At 40.4% G+C, this 27,333-nt stretch overlaps 1 protein-coding gene across 14 annotated transcripts in view; it reads left to right on the top strand.

The window, feature by feature from the left end:
* Nucleotides 1-26,729, top strand: part of SNAP91 (synaptosome associated protein 91) — a 103,815-nt gene extending 77,086 nt beyond the window's left edge. For 3 of the 14 annotated variants that reach the window (XM_044422132.1, XM_044422127.1, XM_044422139.1), the window contains 13 exons: nt 1,148-1,228; nt 1,378-1,449; nt 3,938-4,021; nt 9,184-9,267; nt 11,246-11,389; nt 13,575-13,721; nt 14,565-14,595; nt 18,998-19,109; nt 20,055-20,078; nt 21,864-21,944; nt 22,660-22,764; nt 23,512-23,614; nt 25,263-26,729. In XM_044422132.1, the coding sequence (XP_044278067.1) occupies nt 1,148-1,228; nt 1,378-1,449; nt 3,938-4,021; nt 9,184-9,267; nt 11,246-11,389; nt 13,575-13,721; nt 14,565-14,595; nt 18,998-19,109; nt 20,055-20,078; nt 21,864-21,944; nt 22,660-22,764; nt 23,512-23,604 (1,058 nt within the window). In that variant the 3' untranslated portion in view covers nt 23,605-23,614; nt 25,263-26,729. Of the gene's footprint in view, nt 1-4; nt 113-664; nt 938-1,147; nt 1,229-1,377; nt 1,450-3,937; nt 4,022-9,183; nt 9,268-11,245; nt 11,390-13,574; nt 13,722-14,564; nt 14,596-18,997; nt 19,110-20,054; nt 20,079-21,863; nt 21,945-22,659; nt 22,765-23,511; nt 23,615-25,262 lie in introns of all 14 variants that reach the window. The other 11 variants (XM_044422141.1, XM_044422138.1, XM_044422140.1 and 8 more) reach the window with 10 other exon arrangements.
* Nucleotides 26,730-27,333: the final 604 nt, after the last annotated feature.

Below are 27,333 nucleotides of genomic sequence, written 5' to 3'. Positions count from 1 at the left end.
CAAGATGCCTTTGCAGCTTCTCCTAGTGAAGCCCCTGCAGCACCTGAAGGGGCAGCAGCACCAGCTACCCCAACCCCTGTAGCCGCAGCTCTTGATGCATGTTCAGGAAATGGTGGGTTCCATCTCATTAGCTAGTCTGTCATTGTCGTGTGTTTTGTACTGATTAAAATAAACTACATGGCAGTATATTTGTCTTTTTCTTCTTAGTATTCTCCCAAGTATTTGGGCAGTAGTTCTATAAGTAAAAATCCAAAATATCTAGACACCAGAGCATGCATTAGGAAAATATTATTAACTTTCCCCCCACTAAAGCCTTTTTAAACTGAAAATTGCTAACAGTGCTAAATGTTGCATGTTACTTGGTGGGATTTTAGGACAATTGCTATCCTTCATCATACACTGGGGTTACTAAAATGTCAAAAAACCAGTTCCTCAATCAAGCAAAATACTTTACTGTAGGGGAGAGAAAAGAGCACTATATCTTTAATCCATCAGTATGATGCTGGAGAACAAGATTGGCTCTCGCTGTGGGTGTTTCTGTTTTGTGTGTATGCATAACTTAGTATATTTCTGTGTATGGTTTTAATCCACACTGTGCATGGTTTCTCCCAATCTCCTTCCCTACTGATCCCATGTATATATTCTGCCCTTTCCTTTTTACAAGACCCCTTTGCCCCATCAGAAGGCAGTGCAGAGGCTGCACCAGAGCTGGACCTCTTTGCTATGAAGCCAACCGAGACCAGCGTTCCTGTAGTTACCCCTACAACTAGTGCAGCCACTCCAGTTCCCGCAACTACTCCTACTCCAGCTGCTGTCGTGGCCCCTCCAGTCCCTGCTACAACTGTTACTACCACTGCCACTACCACTGCTACCACATCTGCTACTACCACTACTGCCACCACCTCTGCTCCTCCTCCTGCTCTAGATATCTTTGGTGGTAATTTGTTTTTAACTCTTTTTTTAATTGGAAAAAATGTTCCTGGGTGAATTGAACTCAGATGCACAGCATCTGTAAATAATCTTTTGCATGTATACTGTATGTGACAGTTATACTTACAAGGGAAAAAAAACTCCAGGTCGGAGCTGCAAAACTTCCAAGTCTAGTTTTCTAGAAATGAGTTAAAGACATGTATGTTCTTGATCTTAGATTTGTTTGATACCGCACCTGCTGATGTCCCTGCAGCACCTAAGCCAGATGTTGCTCCTAGTATAGACCTGTTTGGTACAGGTAATAAAGAATACTCTCCTTTTCCTTAATAATCCTAATGCCTTCCTCTCCTAACTGCTCTTCTGTTTGATCAGTGTGAAGTATAAACATCTTTCCCTATCTCCAATCTTCACTTATTTTCTGCTTCATTTTCCCTTGATCTCTGGAAGATGCTTTTTCTTCTCCACCAGCTGGAGCTTCTCCTGTACCTGAGACTTCTCTTACTGGTGATCTCTTATCTGGTGAGTGTTTGTTATTAGTCATCATTTTTCCCATGTGACTTACCATAACTTTTATAAAGTATATTTAAATGCAATTCTGGGTAAGGTTTTTTGCAATGAATTTTTAAAAATGAGTATCAATATTGAGTTGCTCTTTGAAGGTATCTCATGTATCTGAGCCAATTCAAACAGTAAAGTTTCTTGGGGGAGTTGGAAGAAGATTTCCTGATGACCACATTGTCATTCAGTCTTATCTCCTACACAGACACTTGATGACTCTGGCCATGGTGTTTCCACCTCTGTAAAATAGAGATTAGATATATTAGATACACATTGCTGCTACCCAGCCCATAAGACAGGACACAGGCAAGGATATTTGTAAGGAAAACCAAAAGCAGCAACCCTAAGCATGCTTGCTACAAACTTAAAACTTCATAGAACTTGCCTTTAAAAGTGATCATGCTTAAGATCACACTGCAAATGTTCTATAAAATAGTGGATTGACTTAGTAAATTTGAAGGTGCTTTCAGAAGGACTTACATATACAAATTGCTCCCTGAAAATAACAGTACTTTGGGGGTCAGAAAGCAGTGAGCCTCTATCAAAAGATGTTCCTTGTACAAGTTCACACACGCTTCCTATCCTCAGTACATAGCATGTAGAGCTATGCCAAGACTTGTAAGCTGGAGTTGGCCACAAACAGAATAGTTATCTTGCCATCAGTATCATTGTTCAATTTGCTGCTTTGATTTTGGTTTTGTTTGTGCTGGGTAATTAGAGCTGTTTGATGGGATATAATGTTATATTTATTTAGTTGTATCATCTGTTTTTAGCTTGCCTCTTCACTATAACTATAGTTTATGTTTTTTGCCTAAAGAATAGTATGCTAAAACCAGGAAAGCGCAAACGCGGATGAGTTTCCCCATTCTAACAACCTGAGTATAGTGGGGCTCCAGCTGGAAGCATGAATCTTTTCACTGTTACACTTTGCTCTTCTCTTTGCCCTTCTTGGCAAGGTGTCCAAATCTGATCTCTTGTTCTTGAGCTAAAACCCAAAAAGAGCAAAATGAAAAGTTTACAATTCATGGTCAATATCAGATGGAGCTGCTGTGGTTATACATTTGTTGAATGCAGCTATGCAATTGTTATGCAAGGGCAATGGTAGTGCAAGCTGACCTAACTGGCTTCCTCAGCCCCATGGCACTCGTACTGTCAGTGTTGCACTAGAGGTCATTTACTCTAGCACTGTTGCACAAGAGTGCTGGCCTGTTCAATACTGTTCATTATCTCTTAAATCCATTGCAATGCTGTGCACAGTTTTCGTCCTTCTCCAGAGATGCCAGAAGTGAAGACTTACCTTGCCTAGCACTTGGAAAAAAAATACTGCCGCACAGAAAACATCAGCTTGATCATGGAAACAAGCAGTGTCAGCTGAAACTAAATCCCCCTTCACACATTATCTCCATGCAGATACTCCATGTGATTAAAAAAGAGTAGGAATGCATACACCCTTAGCTTCATTCCATTCTACTTCACTCTCCCCCCCTGTATTTGCAGAGGCCTTTTCTTGCATTTGGAAGGGGTGTGTGATTGTGCTTTCCTGATCCTGTGAAGTATCTTTCTCCATAGATACAGCCAGCCTTGCCTTCAACCTTTTCTTAATGCATGAAAGTTGGGTATGGGCCATGAAACAGGTGGCCCCACCTTCTTTAACTGTTGGAGTCGCTCTGTATAAGTAACACAAAAAGAGTCTTACGCTACCCTGAATACTGACACACTTAGTGCTCCAGTTCAGATGTAACACAAAGCCATAGTTTAGTGTTACATGAACAAGTCTGCTCAAGTCTTGGGCTCATACTCCCCCCCCCCCACCAACACCACCCTGTTTCTTCTGCATGTGCTGGAGGAGAAGCTTCCTGTTTTCAATGACTAGGAGTTCCTCATCCCATCTGGATGTATGTGTGTATTGATTTATTAATTCCATTTTTGTGCTATCCAATAGCTGAAGCTATCTTCTATCCAAACTCTTGAAACTGCTGTTAGTTTAAATTCTGATAAGGTCAGACAAATCAGGATCATAAGCCACAGCACGATCCTGGCTTGTTTGAAATAACCAGAGTTTCCTGAGCTTGGAAGGAATGGAGAGCTCTGGTTAGTTTAGAGGTAGAATCTTTCAAGCTCCTCTTCTAGGATAGAAGGGAGGAGGTGGAGCATGCCAGCCTGAGGCCCAAGCAGAGACATTTGCATAAGGTCTTGAATAGATGCAAGAGAAATAGAAATGACCAGAGAACTATGTCTTGTCACAGCCAGATTCTGCTTATAATAGGCGTCTTTTAAAATATAGTATGAAGAACTATGTTTGGTGATTGCATGAAAAATGGTAGGAGGAACGTGTGCACAAGGGTGTCTCAAAAGTCCGTGTCTGCTTACCATACTGTCATGGATTCAAAGTAGTTGGGTCTCATCACTGCAGATGTGCCGATACTAAAATATATCATGCTTACTGCAGTGGATGCATTTGCAGCGCCTCCGTCCCTGCCCACTGCCTCCCCAGCTAAGGTGGACTCCGCAGGTGTGATTGACCTGTTTGGTGGTGGGTATTGCTCCTTCTCACCATTAGTGAACTTCGCATTTCATTTCCATTCCATTCCATTTTGCTTTGCTATTAGTTTAAAATTTCTTAATGTGTTTTTGTTTATGCAATGTTGACGGAATAAGCATTTTAAATGCTAATTATGAAGTGTTCGATTTTGTTGGTTGGTTGGTTGGTTTGGTCATTTGTCCTCATTTCATTAGCATTTCATGCATGGAATAGCTTTCTTGCTCAAGTAGCTGCATTATTACCTGTTTGCACTAGTGTATATTTGGATTGCTTTGCAGTGATGCTTCTGTGTGACATATTTCTCTTGCCTGCTAGCTAATGTTTACAAGCAGATGGTAATGAAGAGTGGTCGAGAGACTGTGTTCCCCATAGGAGTGGTATGCCATTTGGTTCCACTTTTGTGCATTTGAGTATAAGAGGGTAAACCTCTTGAGAAACATTTGGGCCTCTATGGGCTTCCTGTAATTACAGAATTTATTAGAAAATAGTTACTGCTTTAAATACTAAAACTTGTAGATAAGAGACACAACTGCAGTAAATGCTGAATCACAGGACATTATTTTATAACTTTTCTACCTAGAATGGGTGCTCTTTGTAACCTGCAACACTCCATAAAATACTTCCAAATTAATGACATATTAGCAACAGGGCAATATCATGCGCCATATGTATTTTTGTTGAGATACCAATTGTTTACAATATAATATTTCTTTTTTTATGGGTGAGGAGCAGAATTTCAGTTTAAATTGTAGAAACCTATCACTTGCACAAGAAGGTTGTAGTTATGAGGGCCTCTAGACCACAGGTGGCCAACCTGCAGGCCACATGCAGCTTTGATGCTTCTGTGCTGTTGTGCTGTACAAACAGAGAAACAGAGGAGCTAGCAAGAGAAAGGGGTGAGCGGGCAGCCAGGCATACTGCCATGGACCATGGTGCTTACAGCATTCCGGTTGGGGCCATGCTGTTTGGTTAGGAAAAAGATGGCCTCTTAGCACCCAGAGCAGCAGAAGAACAACCTCTTTCTCCTACAGGCTTTTCTGAAATTTGGGACCTATGGTAGGAAAGAATATCAGGTGATAGGGGTGGCAGTGTGTGAGTGAGTGAGAGAGAGAGAGAGAGAGAGAGAGAGAGATTATTCATTGCTTCATTTGGATATTTATAAATTGCCCCTCATCAAAAGATGGAGGAGTGGGAAAAATAAATAAATAAATACAACTACCAATGGTCATATAACCACAGAAAGTGGTAAAAATAATACAATGCAATAATAAAACAGCCGCATAATAAAAATTGTTCTCCTTAAAATCCCCAAACAAACAGAAAGGTTTTGCCTTGTCATTGAAATTAACTACAAGGATCAGAACCATCAAACCTGCATGAAGAAGCACTCCATAATCATGGGGCAATCACAGAAAAAGCCTGTTCCTGAGCTGAAACTCTTTGAGTTCCTCTTCAAGGGACACAGAGTAGACACAGGGTAGGGTAGAGTAGAGCAGAGCAGATCTCAGGGACTGGGTAGGTTCATTGGCATCCTAAGCTTTGTATGGATTTACACGTTAAAATCAGCACTTTGAATTTGATCCAAACACAAATTGGCAAGTCAGGACTTGTATGTTCACACTGACATATCCCAGTGAACTGTCTAGTCACTGATTTCTACAGCAGTTGCTGTCTACAAACCATATTCAAGGACAGCTCAAATTGGAGTAATCCACCTAAAAGTTACCAGAGCATTAACAATTGATGGAAGTCTACTCCTGTCCAAATAGAGTTGTAGCTAAGCTGTTAGCCAAAGCTTATAGAAGACCTTCTGCACCACAAAAGCCACTTTAACCTCCAGTGCTGATGTTGGGTCTAGGAGCACTTCCAAGTTTGTCCATCTGCCTCTTTGCGGGAGTATAACCTTATCCAGAGTTGACTGCTTTTTCTTCATCCAGAAGATGAGTCACCCACCAACGGATCTTCAGTCTTGTCTAAGCTGAGGCTTGTCAGCTTACTGACTCTCATCCAGTCCAGTGCAGGCTCCATGGAGCTGAGTGGTACCTCCAAAGCACCACCCTCTTGGAATGACCGTTCAGACAGGAGTGATACCACTGCAAAGCAGCATGTCCATTTTGGACAGCCACTGCAGAAGGATACCATGATTTAAGAAAGCAAGAACCCTGAACAAATCCTGTCTCAGATGGATACGTCTGCCCTCAGGCTTGGTGCTGGTGCTAGTGAATGCCAGGTCAGTCCAGCATAAACCAACTCTCATCCACAATTTAGTCATGGATAGAAAGGCTGACCTGGCTTGTATTACAGAGTCTTGGGTGGGAGAATTAGGAGGCATTACATGTACCTAGCCTTGCCTATCCAGGTACTCTGTGCAGCACCAGCCTCATTCTGACAGTCGAGAAGGGGAAGTGGCCATATCTACCAAATACAATCTCTCTCAAGGCTTCCTGTCCACTTGAAGATGGATCTAGAGCGTTTGCACCTTGTGGTGGGTGATCGAGACAGATTAGGGATTCTGTTGGTGTACCATGCACCCTTCTGCTCAACAGACTGATTCCTTGCCTGAGCTGCTGGAGATAGTCTTGGACTTTGGTGGTGAAGGCCCAAACCAAAATTTTGGTTCTGCAGGACTTCAGCTTCCATGCTTAGACTGCTTTATCCAGAGCAGTTCAGGACTTCATGGCCACCATGAAAACCTTGGGGCTGTCTCAGCATGTGATTGGCCCAACACAGGAAAAAGCTCACACTTTTGAGCTGTTCCTTTTTAAAAAAAAACTGGACAGAAAGATCTTGATCTGGAAGTGAGGGAGTTAACATCATCCCCTTTGTCATGGTGTGATCATTTCCTCATGTGTTTTAGTCTTGGATCTCTTCCCCCCTCTCTAAGGGTGGGGGAGCTATTGAAATGGTCTGGCTCCAGAGACTGAATGGATCTGGATGGATTCCTAAGGTCTGGGTGTGGGGTGGATTTCTGGCTGATATGACTGGCGTTCCTGCTCAAGCCTAGGTCTGCAGAAATGGCCTGAGCAGTTGACACAATTACACCAAAACATCCTTTCCCTAGCAGAGCGCAGTCAGTGCCATGGTATACCTCTTAGCTGCAAGCAATGAAGCAGGCTGGGAGCAAGCTGGAGCACAGGTGGAGAAAAATCCATGCCAAATCTATCAAACATGAGTAAAAGCTCATTATTGAGCCTAATTTGTGCTGGTGAAGGTTGTGAAGAAGTAGTTATTTTCTGCCAGCATCACATCCTCACAGTGTCACTCTGCAGAGCTATTTCAGATGGTTCGTGGCCTGTTAGATCTGTGCCCAAGTTAGATCTGGTCAAACCCTCGGTTGCCTAGTGTGATGAAACTGCACCACACTCTGCATGTAAAATCTTTCAAATCTGCCTCGAATTGGACTCCACAATTGATGATACTCCTGTAATGGAGGTGTCCGGTATACCATATTGTCTGATCTTGTTGGATGAGTCTCACTTGTTGGGGCTTGAGGACGCGGACGAATTTCAATTATGCCATGGAATTCTGTAAGGTTCCATTTTATTCCCTATGCTGTGTAACATCTGCATGAAACTGCTGCGAGAGGTCATCCAAAGGTTTGGGCTGAGGAGTCACCAGAATGCTGATGACACCTAGTTCTGCCTCTCATTTTCATCTAATCCAGGTGAGGTGGTGATGGTTCTAAACCAGTGTTAGAGCAGAGTAATGGACTGGATGAGAGCCAATAAATTGAAATTTAATCCAGATAAGATGGACGTGTTATTGGTAGGTGGTTCATTTGCCAGGTGAGTGATATTTGCCTTGTTCAGGATGGGATCAGGGTATGTAGCTTGAGAGTACTCCTTGACCCTGGGCTATCCCTGGAATTTCAGGTGGCTTTTGTAGCAAGGAGTGCTTTCTACCAGTGAAGGCTGGTCCATCAGCTGTATCCTTACCTGGATAGACAGAGCTTGGCAATGGTAACCCATGCACTAGTAACCTCCCATTTGGACTATTATAATGTACTCTGTGTGGGCCTAACCTCGAGGACAGTCTGGATACTTCAACTGGTAAAGAATAGAGCAGCCACAATACTGACTGGGACTGGCAGATGTGACCATATAATGCTGGTCCTATATCATTTCCACTGGCTCCCAAATGAAGTCCAGACCCCATTTAAGGTGTTGACAATGACATATAAAGCTCTAATCAGTTTAGGGTCTGGATATCTAACAGAACATCTTCTTACATGTACTCCTGCCTGGATCATAAGATCATTGGCAGAGGTGCTTAAAGGAAGAGAGGACTGTTGTTCATTCCAGTGCCAGACCAAAACCTCTTTATTTACTCAGTTTTTAAATGCTAGTTTTAATATATATATATAGTATTTTAAATAAAGTACTGTTCTCCTGGTTCTAATGTTTTAATTCTTTTGTACACCGTCTTGAGATGGTTTGAAAATATAAGTATAGGAAATGAATGAATGAATGAATGAATGAATGAATGAATGAATGAAATGGTTGCCCACTTTTGAGCCAGACTGCCATCCATTTGTTTCAGATCAGCAGCTGCAAGCTGCTAATTTGGTAAGGGATTTCCTATTGCTAAATTGAGCAGTAAAATGCATTCCACTCAAAGACACCTGGATTCTGTAGCAGACACAATGCTAAGTGGCTGTACAGGAGTGCAGTTACTGGAAATAAGTGCTATTTCACATGGTGAGACTTTCTTTAGACATGTATCGGATTTTACTGTGGGATTTTTCAAATCAAGCTCTTAGTATTTACCATTAAGTTGCTCCTATGTGCCTCAAAGCACTTAGTAAGCTGGTCATTGCTGTTGTCTTGCCAAGCCTTGAGCATAATCTTATCACTTCCTTGGATTTCTGATCAAATGTAGAAATGCAGCAACATTTATGAAGTGATTGCATGCAAGTTACCATGTCACCACTTTCCTTTGCTATCTTCTGGAAGGCCATCTGTGGTCAGCAACTGCTCTGCTTGAGGCCTTTCCCTTTCTGTGTTACTGTGAGCCATTCCTCTGCAGCCATGCAGAATTACATTTGTCGTGTCAGTTGTTCATGGTTGTCTTTTCACTCCCCAAACTGATAAATTAATATATTCATTGTTTAAATCCTCTTGCCTTTTATTGCTGCCTCATGGAAAAACCTGTAGATGCTTTTGGAAGTAGCGTACCTGAACCCCAACCTGCAACCCAAGCTGCTTCTAGCTCCTCCGCTTCTGCTGACCTTTTGGCTGGTAATGAGAAACAATTATGTTCGCTCCTGATAGGGGAGCACTGTTGGTTTTTTTGGTGTGGTTTTGGTTTTGGGGTATAACGCAATATTTCTGTACTTGGACACAAATATTGGACAACTGTTTACAGAAGCAGGCAGCCTTGCTTCATCTGCTGTGCGTGAAAGATATTTCTAAGCAGTACAGTATTTCTGTGTTCTCCTCAGCTGTTCTGGTTGCAGAAAATACTTCTGCAATGAACAGCTTTGCAGTTGCAGAATGATGATGGGGTATACATTTCTTTACACTTGGTCTACTGCATGTGGACAATAAGACACTTTCCAATATGGAGACAGATGCTTGACATCCTGCACTGACAAAGCTTGGATATTGTCCTGAGTCTCTTGGAGGAGTAACATCGAATTAAATAAAATAAGAAAAATGAGCAAAAAACATTTTCAGCTAGGTTGGATGACTCTGGTACACTACGTCAAGGATGCCTCCATGACAACAAGTATTTTATCTTGCAGGTTTGGTGCAAAAACACCCTCTCCTTTGGGCTCTGTTTGTACTTGGCCTTCTAAAATGCCATGCAGGAAATAGTTACCTACCATATATCAGTTTTCCATACTGCTCAATAGCAAAGCTTTTTATTCGTAATAATAATCCACAGAATTATTTATCCCTAATAATAATCAATAATTGCTTATTATTGCAATAATAAGCAATCTGTTTATATAGCAATTGCAATTTGATTTGCTCTTTTTACAATCCACGTGAATTTGGACTTCAGCAATGTAGAGGTGGAACCTTTAAAAGCACAAAAGCCTCATTGCCCAGCATATAAGGACAAACTATCTCTCACTTTAAGAATACACTTTAACTGTATTTGTACTATATTTATTTATTTGTGTGAGCCATCCCGAGGCTATATAGCAAAGGGACGGCATACAAAAACTTTAAATAATAAATAAATATTCTGTTCACTGTTAGTTCTTGAAGAATTTTGTGTTTTTCAGACTTGATGGTAATAAGACTGACTCTTTATTCTCTGTGTATCTTCTTTTGCATAGTAACCAAAAACCATAGTGCTTTCTCAGACCTTTTCTCTTTCTTGTTATACATCAGTCTTTCTTAAATCATAGTATATTAATATAATGAATGAAAAGGGGTGTGTGATTTAAAAGAATGAGGCGGGTTTTTCCCCAAATATAACTTTTAACAGTAATAGCAAATTAATTTCTGACCACCATACAAGTGAAGAGATTAATTATTTAGGAGTTAATATTTTAGAAGCAGAGTTCTTGAAAGACAGGAAAAGGAGTTTGAAACAAAAACATGAGGAATGTATTTAATATGTGGACACTTTCGCATGAGTATACATGTTCTGGAACAAAGAGGAGAATTGGTGCATGTAGTGCAGTAATTGGATAAGGAACATAAAATTCTTTATATTATTGCTGATAGCAGGAATATACTCCTTTCACTTTATTCCTTGCTTGAGATAGCTGTAAGCCATAAACAGTGTATGCATGGCAATACATGCGTTTTGCACAGGATTACTTAATTCCTAGAGTTGCTTTTATCTCTAGATAAAACTCTGCTAGAATTGAGTCAGAAATAACTTTTGAGTAGTCTGAGCAGTTGGCAGTAATATAAAGCAAGAGTGTATGAACACCTGGATTAAATTTTAGCTCAACTATGAACTATTCTAACGTTTTAAAGAAATCTGTAAGCTGCCTTTCTGGATGATATTCAGAGCTTTGAACTACAATACAACTGTATTGCAGCATGGGTACCTCTCCCAACTATAATATAACAGAGTTGGTAACAGTGCCTGCTTATAATTGTGATTGTTATGGGCTAGTACAAACATTATCCATAACCATAGCTTAATGTTTGGGTTGCAGATCATATCATTTTAGACAGTTCATCTAAGACTTGAGCATGAATGCTCAATGACTAATGACTTGCTCATTTCTCCCTCTTTCACTTGTTAAAGGCTTTGGAGGTTCTTTTATTGCACCGTCTCCATCACCTTCCCCTGTTACGCCAGCTCAGGCTAATATACTACAGCCCAACTTCGAAGCAGCCTTTGGAGCCTCTCCCTCCCCTTCCCCTGCTGGCAGTTCCTTTGATCCCTCAGGTGAGTCAAGGTTTTCCTGTGGATTTCCAGAACATGCTTCCCCTTCATTTCCAAAATGCAAGAATGATGTTCAAAAGGCATTGGGGTGTTGCTTGATACTACAGATACCTCCCTGTCTTGCATTCCTTTGAAATCAGTAAAAGTTGAGTATACTACTTCCAGTGTACAATTTGAAAAACAATTCTTCCTGTTCAATAATCAATCCTCTGTAGGGTTTCAACACGGATCAAATCAAAGTGTGCACGTCCTCTCTCTTTGCACGTGCTTTTTATGCATGCTCGTTTAAATTTTGCTCCTCTAAAATTGCAGCACTTCGTATTGTATACTCAGCATATGGATGTGTGGTTTCGCTATTATTGCTGAGCCTTTCCCAAGCATGCATGGCACCAAAAGTTAAATGTAACGGAGTTCCAGGGTATTCCTCCCTCGACACAAAGCTTAACTTTTCATCACTGCTCTGTCGTTTCTGTTTGTATCTCTTTCATTCTGTACTTCCATGCTGGGGCCTTGCTGCAAATTTGCAATTTGGGTGAGTTCTGCCACAGAATAAGTAAAAACCAAATAGTTTAGTATTGCTTTGCTTTATTTGATGCTTGCCAGAGCACAGTGCAATTATGCTTACTAACATTAGCATGCCATTGTAACGAGGTCTATTTACTATGTAATGTTGGTCTAGATTGCTACCTAATTAGAAGCAAAGGGGAATATCTGCTGATTTCTGGTATATTTTCCAAAGTTGATTGCTGAGTGGTAAAACTAAACCAGCCTATGTGCATATTGAATAATTTCCAGCATCCTTTTAAGCAACACTTCTTAAATAGAGCCACTGTATTGTAGTGATTGAATGTGGGACTGGGTCTCAGACAGTCTGGGTTCTAGTCTCCCCTCAGCCATTAAGTTCACTGGGTGACTTTGGTTGTTGTTGTGAGGATAAGACTGAGAGGAGGAAGATAACTATGTAAGCTGGCCTTTGTTCCTTGAAAGGAAAAACAGTAGGACATAATTGTAATAAATAAATATATCCATATCTCAGAGGCAAATTCTAGAATGGAGATACTTCTCTGATTTGAGAAAATGCTATTAAAGTTACTTTTCTAATGGACTTTGCAAGCATAAGGAGAGATATTTTTCAGACATCAGTCGTATTAATAGTGAGGGGTATATTCATACATCTGTCCCAGGAAAACTTATTTCAAGGTATCTTATTTGGCTTTCTTACTCTGACTTGCCTTGAGCATAAATTATATTTGTCTGCTTAAGAAAATATGCTCTGTGCTTATGAACACACATTCTGTCTGTCTCTATTGATGCATCATATTGCAGGAACTATTAGAACAATTCAAGAAGAATTTCCCATGACATGTGTTGATATCTGTTGGAGAGCCAGTGTGGTGTAGTGGTTAAGAGCATGGGATTGGGACTCAGGCAATCTGGGTTCGAGTCCCCGCTCAGCTATGGAGCCAACTGGATGACTTTGGGCCAGTCACAGACTCTCAGCCCAACCTACTTCACAGGGTTGTTGTTGTGGGGATAAGATGGAGGAGGGGATGTAAGCTGCCTTGAGCCCTTCATAGGAAAAAGGCAGGATATAAATCGAAAAATAAATAAATATCTGTTGGGTGTAGATAAGAGGACATACATGCTTGGTATAGAGTTAGTGAAAGGAGATATATTAAAAAACTCCCAGGTTTATCTGCTAACAGAAATGGTATTATTGCCATAGGGTATCCCTTATCTTTCTCTTTACCGTATCAGAAAGTAACAAAAAGCCATGAGAAGATTTTGTAGTATTTTCTGTGTAGTGGCATCATCTTGTATAAGAGTGTGTGCTGGAGGAGGGATTGTCTTTTTAAAACAGCCACACACACACTTTATCTTTAGTTTGGTATGATTTAAGGGGGTGTATCATCTGAAAAAAGGTTAAAATAGTGATTATTAAGGCATTTGTCTTGCTGCTTTAGAATATATTATGTTAAAGATTAGTGTATATTTCAATGTGTTAGGTAGAAACATGCATGTCTTTCATTGACATTACACTGATACTAAATCTGTGTGATAGTACCAAGAACTGCAGAGATGTGTATGTGTTCCACAGTTCATGGTTTGCCCATTTAGATGTCTGTTGACTCAGCATTACTTAAATGAAAGATGGTGCCCTAAACTACTGTTCCTCGTACACTTTCAGTGTTTGATGGCTTAGGTGACCTTCTTATGCCAACTATGATGCCATCTGGTCAACCTCTACCTGCTTCAGCTGCAGCCCCTAGTTCTTCAGCTGCAACCAAAGGCATTGGAAGTGATCTCGATTCCTCTCTCGCAAACTTAGTAGGAAGTAAGTTGGAAACATTTCTGGGCTTGAAATCCTTGAGGACTTCATTAAATATGCGTCTTTTCAGATTTGCTTTGTCTGTTTGTTAGCTATTGCAAGAGGATGTGTTTCTTCCCCTATAGGAAGACAAAGTGATTAGGTTTTCATTTACAATGTGACAGGAAATTCCTGTTCTCATACTGAATTTAGACTCAGAGGTGTGGCATTTTTATATTGCTGAGTTAGCTTATTGAATAATGGAAGCTTAGTATAGAACTTAGATGTTTTTCCCAAAAAAGTAGATAGGAAACTGTGTAATAATGCTCTGAATGAACTGATTTACATTTCTAAGAGGTACATTTAAAGTGAGTAATTCAGAAAATTAAATTTCTGTTTTCCTTAATAACTAACTGACACTATCTTAAAAGAAGCTTTGGCTCATAGTGTATTGCTTAGTTTGGTGTATATTTGGTTTCAGATTTAACAAGTGAAATAAATCAAGACCATATTTTTGCAGAAATATGCCCTTCAGTCCTGAGATCAAATAGGATTATGAAATTACTAGTATATCTATAGTTGAAGGGGACTGCAGGTGGCGCAGTGGTTTAAACCGCTGTGCTGCTGGGCTGGTTGATGGAAAGGTCGCCAGTTCGAATCTACACAACATTCATTAATAACATTCATTAACATTCATTAATAAGAGATTTCATTCTTCAGACATGTTGATGACTTAGATAGCAAGTAACTCTTAACTCTAACAACTAACAAAGCAGATGCTGATAGGGCATACTTATATGTCGAATGGGCAATTAATGAAGATTGATTTCATATTAAACACATTTTCAAATCACTTCTTCATCTTTGCAGATCTTGGAATTTCTGGTACCACATCAAAGAAGTAAGTAGTAAATGAAATCAAAGTTGGAAACTTGTGTAGATTTCAGTGTATGTGTATTTACAATACTGTTTTGATGTGTAATGCTTCTAGCATGATATTGTAGTCAGTGTTCTTAATATCTGGGTTCTCTAGAAATAGTCTACCAGTTATTATGTATTTCTTCAAATCCATTACAGTTGAACCTTGACTTTCATGGGATTAACTTTCATGGATTTGATTATTCGCAAGTTTGCCATCAATAATTAAATTGGAATCTTTTTGGAGTTTTGCGGCCTTGTCTTATACATGAGTTGCCTTATACACTGACTTTTATGGGGGGTTTTTTGTCTGAAATGTACTTCCAGGAAGTACATTTATATTGACATATTTATTTTATTTGTTTATTTAAAACACTTCTATGCCGCCCCCATCACAACAAAGCCTCGGGGCGGCTCACAACATAAATAAAACATATAAATATAACAATTAATTAAAATTTAAAACCCCGGTGACATCTCGGCTTAAAAAATTTAAAATCCTATAAATACAATAAATTAAGAATTAAAATAAGTTTTAAATAAAAAGCTCTTAGCCTGGCGCCAAAAAACAAATAGTGATGGCGCCAGGCGGACCTCTCTGGGGAGTGCATTCCATAGATATAAGACAACCCTTGAAACCAAAAATAGCAAAACAAGATTTGGGGATAGTCTTATAGGGGATAGTCTATGTTGTAAGCTGTCCTGAGATGCTGAGGCATGTGGGGATGGCATATAAAAGTTTTAAATAAATAAAATAAAAATAATAGCCAATATATACAGTAATAACTTGTGGAGCAAATGACCAGGAAATATGCTTCAGAAGGCAACAAATGCCAGAGAAACAGCTCAAAATATCAACCTTGTCTTATATGATGGTTGCCTAATATGCCAATATATACAGCATATCAAGGGAAAAAGGGATAAATAGTGAAGCAACTAACCAGTGGGCCCGGAGTTATACAGAGAAGAGAGACAGAAATGGAGGGAGGGAGAAAGAAGCAATGCAGTACTTGTACACATTATTAAGAGTTATGGCTTGGGGGGTGGGGTAGAGATCACGTTTTTTCCACTTTCATGAGGGTCCTGCCAATTACCCCTGCAAATGTGGAGAGTTGGCTGTACTTGCAAAAATGAAAAATTGAAATGGTCTTGTGAACAACATTCTGACACTAAATTTTTTAATTTCTGGGAGGTAACAGAAATTCATTGGACTTAGAATTTCTGAACAACTTTAGGCCAGTGGCAAATGTTGCTCTCCTGGGCAAAGTTGATCATCTGGTGGCTAACCAGATCTGGGCATTTGTAGTTGAGACTTTGTAGTTTATCTGGATACATTACAAAGTTCAGGACAGATTTTGGGTATAGGAACCCTATATGATGATCTATGTTGAGAGACTGCCAGAGTGTGACTCCATTAATATTAATTGATCTTTCAGTAATTTTCCGTACCATTAACCATCAGTGCCTTGCAGTGGTTCTGCTTTTACTTGGATGATCAGCTTCTGGAGGTGGTGCTTGGGATGTATTGCTTGGCCCCATGGATTCTCTAGCATGGGGTTTCTCAGGGGTCATGCTGTTCAGCACCTACATGGAACTGCTGAGTGTGGTTATCCTACCTTTCGGAGTCCATTGCTATCAGTACACTGAGCACACTCAGCTCTGTTTCCCCTTTTAATCTCCAGCTAATGCAACTATGGCTGTATTAAAGTAGTACCTGGCTGAGACAGTGGACTGGATGAGGGCTAATAAACTAAAGCTCAAGCCAGATAATACTGAGATGTTACGAATGGGTGGTTCTTCTGACCAAATGGAGGGTGTTCAACATGTTCTGATTGGGGTTGCAGTCCCCTTGGAGGTTTGTAGCCTGGGGCCCACCTTGAACCACTGCTGTCACTTCAGGCACAAGTGGCCTCTGTGACATGTGGTTCCTTTTACCAGCTTTAGCTGATGGCCCAGCTTTCCCCAGTATTGATTGATTGATTGATTTATATCCCGCCTTTTTCCTCAAAGGGCTCAAGGCAGCTTACATCATTCTCCTCGTCCATCTTATCCCCACAACAACAACCCTGTGAGTTAGGTTGGGCTGAGAGTCTGTGACTGGCCCAAAGTCACCCAGCTGGCTCCATGGCTGAGCGGGGACTAGAACCCAGGTCAGGGATAACCTGGTTTCAGTAATCTATGCTTGGGTAACCTATTGGATTACTCCAGGGCAGTGATGGCGAACCTTTTAAAGACCGAGTGCCCAAACTGCAACCCAAAACCCACTTATTCATTGCAAAGTGCTAACACTGCAATAAAACCTGAATACTGAAGTTTTAGTTTAGAAAAAACAACTCACAGCCAGTCCAAGCAAATATCTATCTATCTATCTATCTATCTATCTATCTATCTATCTATCTATCTCCTTGGCACCGGCCATGCAGTGGCTAATGAGTTGCAGCTCATGACATCATCGCCTGGCACAGCTACTCCTTTCCGAGCATGCGCATGGCCCGTATGTACGCTGTTATCCAATGCTCGGCTGTTGGGCCAATGCTGGGGCGACATGGCTCATGTGCCGACGGAGAGGGCTCTGTGTGCCCACTGCGACACATGTGCCATAAGTTCGGCACCACTGTTCTAGGGCAATCTGTTCATTGATTTCTTAGAGACATTTACCGACCCAGAAAATTGCTTAGCGTATGGAATGCCAGGGTGGTGTAGCGATTAAGAGCCTGGGACTGGGACTCAGATGATCTGGGTTTTAGTCACCGCTCAGCCATGGAGCCAGCTGGGTGACTTTGAGCCAGTCACAGACTCTCAGACCAACCTGTTTCACAGGGTTGTTGTGTGGATAAGAATGAGGAGAATGATGTCAGTCATTCTGAGTTCTTATAATGTAAAAATGCAGAATATAAATTGAATAAATAAATATTAAATACATAAATATCTCCAAGGACTTGCCTGGTTTTGCCATTGGATGTATACTTCTGCAGTTTTGTGGGGGGGGGGGCTGCTCCTGAAGCTTCCTCTGTGACGTGAGGACAAGGTGGCTCCAATGTAACACAGTGTCTTTGACCAGCTTCAATTGGTGGCCCACCTACAACCTGTATGGGCAAGAGATAACCTGACTCCAGTAGTCTACGTTCTGGTAACTGCCAAGTTAGATTATTGCAATATGCATTATATGGGGCTGCCCCTATAGCACGGGTCCTCAAATTACAGCCCGGGGGCTGGATCTGGCCCACCATGGCCATTTATCCAGCCCACCTCAGAGGTTTTCAATGTGCCACGCGTGCGGCCTCGGTGGCAGCTTGCTCGCAAGATCATTTTGCACTCACTCGGAGAAAACCATCTCCAAGCAAGCAAGTTGCTCCATCATGCCCCCGCTGCTGCATCGTGGCACGTGTCCGCCCCCGCCTTGCCTCCGCTGCCCTCGTCACACCTGCGCGCACTGCCCCCCCGCCTCAGTGTGTGCGCCCCACCCACTCCCGCGCCGGCCCGCACACCCCACCGGCACCACCTTCCCGGCCCACACCCCGCACCAGCACCTTTCAACTGGCCCCCTGGTGAAAAAGTTTGAGGACCCCTGCCCTATAGACTGGAGAAGCCGCATCTTGTTCCAAATGTGGGAGCCAGATTAATAACTCAGACCAGAAGAACTGAACATACAAGACAAATTCTGGCCCATTTGCACTGGCTGCCTCTGTGTTTCAAGACCACTTCAAGGTACTAGTTTTAACCTATAAAGCCCAGGTGTCTCACGACTACAATACCTGACCAAATGCTTCTCCTGACTTAATTGATTCAGGCACTACAATCTACATCTGAGGCATTCCTCTGCTTCCAGTCTTCTTGGTACCAGGTTAATAGGGTCCTCTAGTGGCATATGATTGGATATGTCTGCAGTTTAAGAGCTTTATTTATTTATTTCCATTTCTATGCCATCCCACAACCTGAAGATTCTCTGGGCGGTTTTACTGAAATTGCTTTAGCTGTTTTAAATTTTGTATATTGACATTTTAAGCTGTGTTTTATGGTATGTATATTTTATGCTGTGTATTTTGTTTCTGTGTTTTGTATTTTGAGGATTGCTGTGAACAGGCCAGGGAGTTCAGCTATTAGGTACTATAGAAATTAAGTAATTATTATAATACAGCATAACTGAATAGTAATATTTCTTTCAGAGTTTAACATTTGAAAGAAGTAGGCATTGTTTTACCTTACCCTGCACAGAGGAGAAGACCAAAATTTTCCATTCCATTTGCAATGTGTAATAGTCAGTAGTAAATAAACTTAAACTTTGTAGTAAGGTTCCAATTCCAAAATAAGGTTCCGATTCCAAAAGAACTGATCCAGTTCTGCCCCAGATTAATAGTAACATTCTCTGTTGTTGCCTGTCTTAGGGGAGACCTTCAGTGGAATGCAGGAGAGAAGAAGTTAACAGGAGGAGCCAACTGGCAACCAAAAGTAGCACCTGCAACATGGTCAACTGGCGTTCCTCCAAGTGGCCCATTGGTGCGTTGTGTTACTGAATGTTTTATATTTATGGAGTATTACATATTGTCAGATGTATGCAATTGATACAGTGCATATGAGTGTGGATATGAGAGATATAGCATACATTGCATAGGTGATATATTGGGAAACTAAGATTGCACCAATAAATTCTGCAACAAGCAAGAGTTTTGTCTTCTTAGAAACATTAGTCTTTTAGCTTAACTGCGCAAAACCTGATGTCTATTTTCACAATGTTAGAAAGTGTTTTTAGGAAATGGGTATCCCATCCTGCTATTGTTTAAATTAGTTTATTATCTTATGTTTTAGCAGAATAACACTTCCTTAGTCCTCAACTGACAGTCTGTTTTGAATTTATGTTTATTGTGCCATTAGTGTAACTTCTCATAAGCACTTCTTTTCAAGGTTTGGCTGTTGCTACAGCTAATGATAATATGAAACATGGTCAGCTACTACAAATGGTAAAACTATGTGCAAGTTTTGCCTGTGATTAAATGTAGTAGTTCAAATAAAAATACTCATGCAATTGAGTATAGTGTTCTCTTGTACAACTTGATTATCTTTCAGCAAAGAAAAAAAGTGGTATCCAATGAGGCACTGATATTTTGTGGTACACTGGTGCCCTTTTGCAAGCTGTGCTGTCAGCACTTGTGTAACAGAATTTAGTTCTTCTGGGAGCAACCCAAAATGAGTGGCAACAGTCATTCCTGTAATGGGGCATTAGAACTCATATAAGGTAGTTCCACTGACCAATTCCAATCCAGATATGAGTGTTTCTACTCATGATAGAGTCTCTCTAGCAAACACTCAAACTTCATTTTGTAAGCCATGGATCCTGCTCGCACGGTGGAATTGGTGTGAGAAGAGAATTGAGGTACACTATTCTGAAAAAGTTGCATGCTTTGAATATATAACTCAGTTTTTAATTATTTTTTTCCTTACCAGAAAAGTTGGACGGTTTTTCTTTATGTAAGTAGCCTTTCAGTATAAAGGCTTACTAACTAAGACACTTGGCTACTAAACTAATAAAAATGGGACCATTCTCTGTCTTTACAACTGGCTTAAGGCTGGCTAAACTTTCAGTGCTGTTGGTTTTTACATGTATTGGATGAAGTAATATTACAGTCCCTTTTAGACATTGTAAAAGGATATTCATGCTTTTAATACAGTGGAAGAGAACAACTGGAATGTTCACTAATCTGTTTCCATGTTAATTTAACTTACTTATATTTTAACTCCTTACAAACAAATTAGGCTGTAACCCTACATCTGCTTATCTGGAAGTAATCCCCACTGCATTCATTTGGGTTTACTACTGAATATAAATGCCAATGATTGTGCTATTGCAGTATTAAACTGAAAAATCAGACAAGTGGTTGGATTCAGATTAATTGCAGATAGTGCCTGTTGAAATCAATAGGACTCAAGTTATTCCCAACTTGTCATTTTTTAATATTTTAGACTAAACAAGTTTATGAAAATATATAATCATATATTTTAATTTTCATGTTATAATGGTCATGTTATTGATACAATTCTTGAGTTGACTAAAAACATTTTATAAAATAATTATAAAAATGAGTCTGAATTCAACCCAATGTGTGTAATTAAGCATGCTTTGACAATGGTTTTGATTGTTTGTATTTGTCTGCAGAACATAGAAGTAAAACATGCAGTTGGAAAGCCAAGTTGGCATGGGGCTTAATGTGGAATGTGACTTCAAATAAACCTTAGCTCATTTAGAAGTGGCAATGCTCTGAGCCACTTCTTTGCCTTGATGGTACATGCATTGATTCTCTTGCCACCATCAGCAATTCTGCAAGGCATACAGAGCCTATGTGCCTTTGATGTGCACCAGATAAGTTCAAATAAATACGGAGAGATTGGGAGCAAGGCCATTCCAGATACCTCTACCTCCCAGTTCAGCACATGCATGAAATGGTGAAAAGGTCCAGATGAATGTCTCAGATGAATATGCCTTTTAATTGTCATAGTTAATGCTTTGATCCAGAAACTGTTAGGTTTATAGCTGGTGAATCTAGTGCTCAAGTGAGAACAAGTCTACTGCATTGAAACTCTGTTACACACCTGCAACTCTTGGTGTAGAGAGGAGCTGCTGGAGTTTGTCCAGTGCTAGGGAACATCATACCCAATAACACTGTCCTTGAGGAGCTTTCTTTGGACTTAATTGGCCAGCAGCTGAGTTGTCTTGAAAATTTCTGGAACTACCTAGAGTCCTATATGAATCTTGACATGTTGCATAATGTTTGATCATGCAGTCAGTAGAAAAAATAAGTTTCCAAGTGGCTGTGTGTGAGATAGAAAGAATAACTAACAAAACTAAATGTTTTCCACATTAGGTATTGGTGTGCAGAACAGGTCTAGGTGTGTCACAACATCTGACAAACTGAAGGGTGCGATCCTATGCACGTGTAGACAAAAAATGTCTCACAGTTCCCAATGTCCTCTAGCCAGCTTGGCTGTCTGGAGGAATGCTGATAGCTGAAGGGCTTTTTCTGCCTAAAACATGCATTGGATTGTCCACTAAGTTGGTTATTTGCAGCATGATAGCATATAACAAAATTCATTTGTTTTACATTAACTTTGGCAGAATAAGAACATGGGAAAATCAACTTTGGTATTGGGTGTTGAACAATAACTTTATTCTGAAATTAAGCTCCAGGGCTTTTAACAGTATCATACCCCATAGAAGTTCTAATCAGTTGGTGGTGTGTTGATTATTTTGGTTCCTAGACAGGATCCGTGCCTCCAGCAGGTGCCGTTCCGCCTACATCAGGTGCTGCTCCTGCACAGCCTGGATCAGGATTTGGAATGGTGAGTGAAACATTTCAACTAATAGCAGTTTTCTGCTTGCCTTTTTAGAAATAACTGACCGAGCATAATGCCAGGAAGGATGACCACCACCTGCCACTTCTCCCATTGACCTTTGCTTCCTTTTAGAGTTACTTCTCACCAAGACATTATATCTTGCCCTTAAAAACAGTAGTCAGCAATTCCACAATGGGAAAAACAGAAGTCACCTATTATTTATATGCAAGTTTGTGTAAGTTGGCTAGTTTACACTGGAAAGGACTGGAAAGAATAAAAGACTGTGCAGCTACTTGAGCTTTGTCCCATCAGCTGGAAGCCACCATCCCGTGCCCAGTACATGCTGCTTCTGAGATTTCTTTGAGAATGTCCCACACTTTGAGGCTTATCTTTGGAATCCTGGGGGAGCTACAAGCATGTTCTTTTCAGACAGGGAGTCTCTGACAGCAAGAAATTTTCTTCTTGCTACTGTAGAATACAAATGCCAACTGCAGGGCTTTGCCAGCCCATAATATAAGTTAATGCATTCTAGTTGAAGAGGCTGTAGAGGGGGATGGAATTAATTCTCAGACAATTCCCGTCTGAACTCTGATGCACGAATCAGATTGTGCCTTCCCAAAAGGATGTAGCACTGCAGTGCCAGCTTTGCAAAGATAGATAAGGCAAAGACTCCTCTTGTTTATAATGCACATGCCATTAATCCTTCTCACATGCTTTTCAGCAGCCTCCAGGAGCTGGTGTCCCAATGATGCCACAGCAACCTGTCATGTATGGACAGCCTATGATGAGACCACCATTTGGAGCAGCTGCAGGACCTGGTGCACAAGTAAGAGTGAACCATTTCCTCTCGACAGTTCAAACAAATATAAAGCATAAGGTTATTTGACTTGAACCCTCTGATGTTGCCGTACAGCCCTCTGTATTATCGGCAATTACCTTTTTCAGCCAATTGGGACATTTGAAATAATAATCATAAACATACAAGTACATATTACAGGTACAGGAAGTCCACTACATATGAACCTTCGAATTGTGAACTTTCAAAGATGCAAATGTGTATTTGCATGTCCAATCACATAAGTTTTTTTTTTCTTTTTAACTGTAAGTTCTCCTACCTCCACCCTAAAGATAATCGAGCATTTCTCTGAGAGAATTAGCCGCCTCTCCCTGCTCAGGAAAACATGCCGCATTTCTTGTGAAGATTGAAGTGTAGAGAGCGGTTTCTCCCCTTGTTGAAATGAGAGTTGGAGGCTGCTGTTTGCCCATGCAAAATGAACAGGCCTGTCTTAGCAGCACCAGCACGGGCTTCTCTGAACAAGTGGCTTCACGGTCGCTGAAAATTTGGTTCCAGAGAGGAGATGGTAGCAGTAAAAGAAAGCACCTTTGCACGCAGCTCCCGAATGGTCAGGAGAAATGAAATGAGGGGAGAACATGGATGGGAGAGAGGTTGCGTCTGCTTAATCCCCATTGCATCTTAATTTTGCTTGTATTAGGGTCCTAATATTTATCATTCCATTATTCTAATGCTCACTCCTTCACTCCTTTTTTGCTTTGTGTATCTTTCTCTGTTAAGCTTTCTCCAAGTCCTACACCAGCCACTCAGAGTCCCAAGAAACCTCCAACAAAGGACCCATTAGCAGATCTTAACATCAAAGATTTCTTATGAACTATTTAAGGTATGGAATTCCCTCTTACATTCTTCACTTGTAATATAGCCAACCTTACTCACACTCTGGTATTTCACAGTTGACTATTTAAAGTTCATTCTAGTTTGGAAGGTTTTAGTACTCTCCTGAATTTCCTTGAGGTTTTTTTATTATTTTTTTTGCTGCAAAAGTGATGTTAAAGTGCATATGACAATGCTCATTAATGAAATCACACCTTCCTTTCTCCTTTCATACATTTTTCTACACCTGGACAACCATTGTTACCCTGTGCACTTTGCTTTCTCATGGTAGGATATAACTCTAGATGAGTCTTATGGCTAAGGGAGCAGCATCTAAGTCTAAAAATAATAATGTGCATTCCATTGGAAGTACTCTTCTGTGGATCTTGTAGCTCTCTGCAGCATTACCTTCAGCCTGGGTACCTCAGTAATGGTACTATGTATCTCTTTCTAGATGTTAACATGATTGTTTTCAAACCAAAAGTGCATTATAGACAACACAAAAGCCGCACTAAGGCAAGAGTCTCAGCATAAGCCAGTAGCTGCTAAAGATTAAAAGACCTGGGCAGATAAGCAGGTCTTGATCTGTGGCTGAAAAAGTAGTCAAACTTGACTCCAACTGCCATTTTTTTCTGCCCCATTGCTGAAAAAGCACAGAGGGTTGTTCTTTGCACATACAAATACCTGCATGAACCGTCTGTAATGCATATGAAATTGTGACCATGTTGGCAATTCCCCAAGTTCTTTTTCACAACATGAACAGGATCTTCAACCTGGATAAGTATCTTACCCAGATGTTGTTCACAGAGGGAGAAGTGTAATCATGAACGTGTGTGAGGCCCCTCTATAGATATATTTGTTATTTATTATAATACTTTTGACCACTTGATATATTATAATCCTTTACAGTTCATTATAAAATACAAGGAAACAAGATAAAACACGAAGCAGCATAAGCAGTAGAACAGATTAGTAACAGAATCTTACTAATGACAGGGAAGCCTGTGTGAACAAAAAGCCTGTGTTTTCAAGAGGGCTTAAAACTTTTCCAGCTTCACATGGGGAGAGTCTTCCAAATGATGGGGCCACCCCCAAGGAGGCCTGCTTACAAGCAGTGCCTGGAAATGTTCCATTGCCCTCACAATCACTAATAAGGTGTTTTCAGAAGAGATCGGGGTTAACTTGCTTTGTACATGTGTGTGCGTGTGTGTTAATTTTTATTGTGAGTTTCAAACATCAAAGCCAAATTAAAAAGTGTTTCAATTTAAAAACAAAATTTGAGTGATTCTGAATGCGAGTATGCATGTATGTGTATAGTATGTGTGCATGCATATTTGAGTTGGCCATCTTGTGGAAAAAAGTATTTTAAACAGCCAATGGAAATAAAGATGCATTTCTGCCTAGTACATGCACTTCTCCATCTTCTAGCCCAGATTTCCATAACCTGGTGCTCTTCAGGTGTTTTAAACTTCAAGTCCCATCAGCCTGAAGCACCATGGCTATCATAATGGACTATGTAAGCTGTCATCTAAGACCTGAGAGGACACCAGGTTGGAGAAGGTTGTTGTAAGCCTTCTGACTAGTCATATCATGAAACTAAGTTCAAATACCCGTCATTTGCTCTCTCCAATTATTTTTTCTTCTTTTCACAACGCTAGTTTTCTGACAGGATAACCGAAGATGCAAGTTTGGAATCTACAAACAAGAATTTTGCCGCTCAGAGTTTCCAAGTGAGCCACGATGACCAAACCCAGTGATTACTCAGACTTCTCTCCTAATTCCAAAACGTGTAGCACAGCTGTGAAAGTGAACCTTAGGAATGTGTACTCTCTTAGTTGTTATCCCTCTCTCTCTCTCTCTCTCTCTCGCTCTCTCTCTCTCAGTTTGTGTACTTGCATTATTATTTATGTGTTTTACAACTTAAACATTGGATGTATGTTTCTGATGCCTTCTTAGTGCTTTTCTGAACCTATCCAATAGGGACAGATTACGCAGCTGTTGTGTGGTGAGCCATTTGGAGCGATGTGTCTGTGTTTCTGGAGGTCTCGATGTAAATAACTTTGGCAAACCTTCTAAAAGTTTCCCTCTCAAATCCAGTTTCTCATGTATATCTGTTATACCAAACGATCATGTGATGATATTGGTTAGTAACAAAAGCACTCTGAATCCTACAAACGCTCTTCATGTGGAATACATTTTTCTCCCAATGCAGGATTCTCAATTTGTTGTGGGATGTTTTATTTTTGTGGCACTGTACATGTTACATTAAATTATAATTTAAAGTAATATAAAGCAAAACTCCCTTTTAACATGTCTTCTATCAAGTTGCTTTGTGAACAATTATACCCTTCTTGGGGGAAAAAAACCTTAACATGTTTCTTTTAAAAATATTTGTGGATCTTTTATTTTCATTTTAAGAACAGCTTATTTATCGGCTCTTGCTTTAAATGCACTGAAGATAAGTAAAGGGTGTGTTTATTTCCATGTAGCTGGGAAAAAACAGCTGTAGAAAGGCAGACATGGTGAGAATTGTCAGACTGACCAGGCGTGTTGATTATCAAGGCTAATCAGTGTGACTGGCAAATCATGGAAAACCTATTTGTATTTTTTATCCAGCCTTTACCTAAATCTGTTAGTTTGGTGCTTCTATGTATATGCCTTAGACTAGTGTTCTTCCATCCCCATACAGCACTGTATTTTCCATCTGTGATTAGAAGCCACACTAAACTGGAGAACTGCACCCTTTACTGTAAGCAACAAACATGTTCTTTGAACATTTTAGTTCCTTCCCTCATACTGTTTGTGCTGATGGCTTGGCTTAAGATTTTGATTCCTTAATAAGGTCACTGTTGATCAGTGTTACAAGTGGCTTGGCAGCTCTTTGTAAAAGCATATTAGGTTGGAAAGATGTTCACCTGAGTCTTTCAAATTAACTATTTAATCAATATATGGTACCATTTTTAAAAAGTGGCTGTATCTGAATTTGTTGTGGGGATAACATACACTGTAATGACAGAGAGTTAGAGAGAGAATTTCAAAGTGGGTTTTCTTTGTATTTTGGTTTGAGAAAAACCCAGTGCATGTATACCCTCTGAGATGCAATAAAACACCTTGATCAAAGTAAGTTCAAACACAAAAGTCGTCTCCTTTAATTTCATAAGCAGTTGCCCAGAATGAGCGATGTTGTGCCTATAATAGGAATAAAATAGCTGCAGGACAGATTTGATGTTCTTGATCAAAGCTGTGGATATTCTGCTGTTTGGTTCTAAAACTGAGTTAAGTCTGATCCAACATACATCAAATTTTCATCCTAATTGTCTCATGTTTTAATTATGGTTAGAGAATTCTCTGAATTGCTGTCAAAAATGCTATGATTGTCAGTGCGATCATATGGACTTTTACACAGGATTTCTACTGAGGTGTTTCTGTGTTGCACTAAGTCAGGATGGGTTGGTTGTTCACTGACAGTCCAGCTTGTTCTCCCGGGCTTCTTCCTCAGCCCTTCCGCTGGCTCCCACAGGTATCCCAACTGCCTTTGCAGCAGGATCTGTCTTGTCTCCTTGCAGCAGCCCACTTTTGTTTGCCACCCCTTTTGTTCCACCACCTTTGTTTTCTTATTTACTTTGGGGTGCTTTGGGAACATGCAGATGTATTTGCAATGTTTACATTATTTTCCAGTTTTTTGGCACTTTTCATTGTGTGGTGAGTCATTTGAAGCATTATTTCTGT

Source organism: Varanus komodoensis, unplaced genomic scaffold (assembly GCF_004798865.1).
Source record: "Varanus komodoensis strain SLA01 unplaced genomic scaffold, ASM479886v1 scaffold12, whole genome shotgun sequence".
Classification (NCBI taxonomy): Eukaryota; Metazoa; Chordata; class Lepidosauria; order Squamata; family Varanidae; genus Varanus; species Varanus komodoensis.
This window is presented reverse-complemented; position numbering and strand designations above follow the sequence as displayed.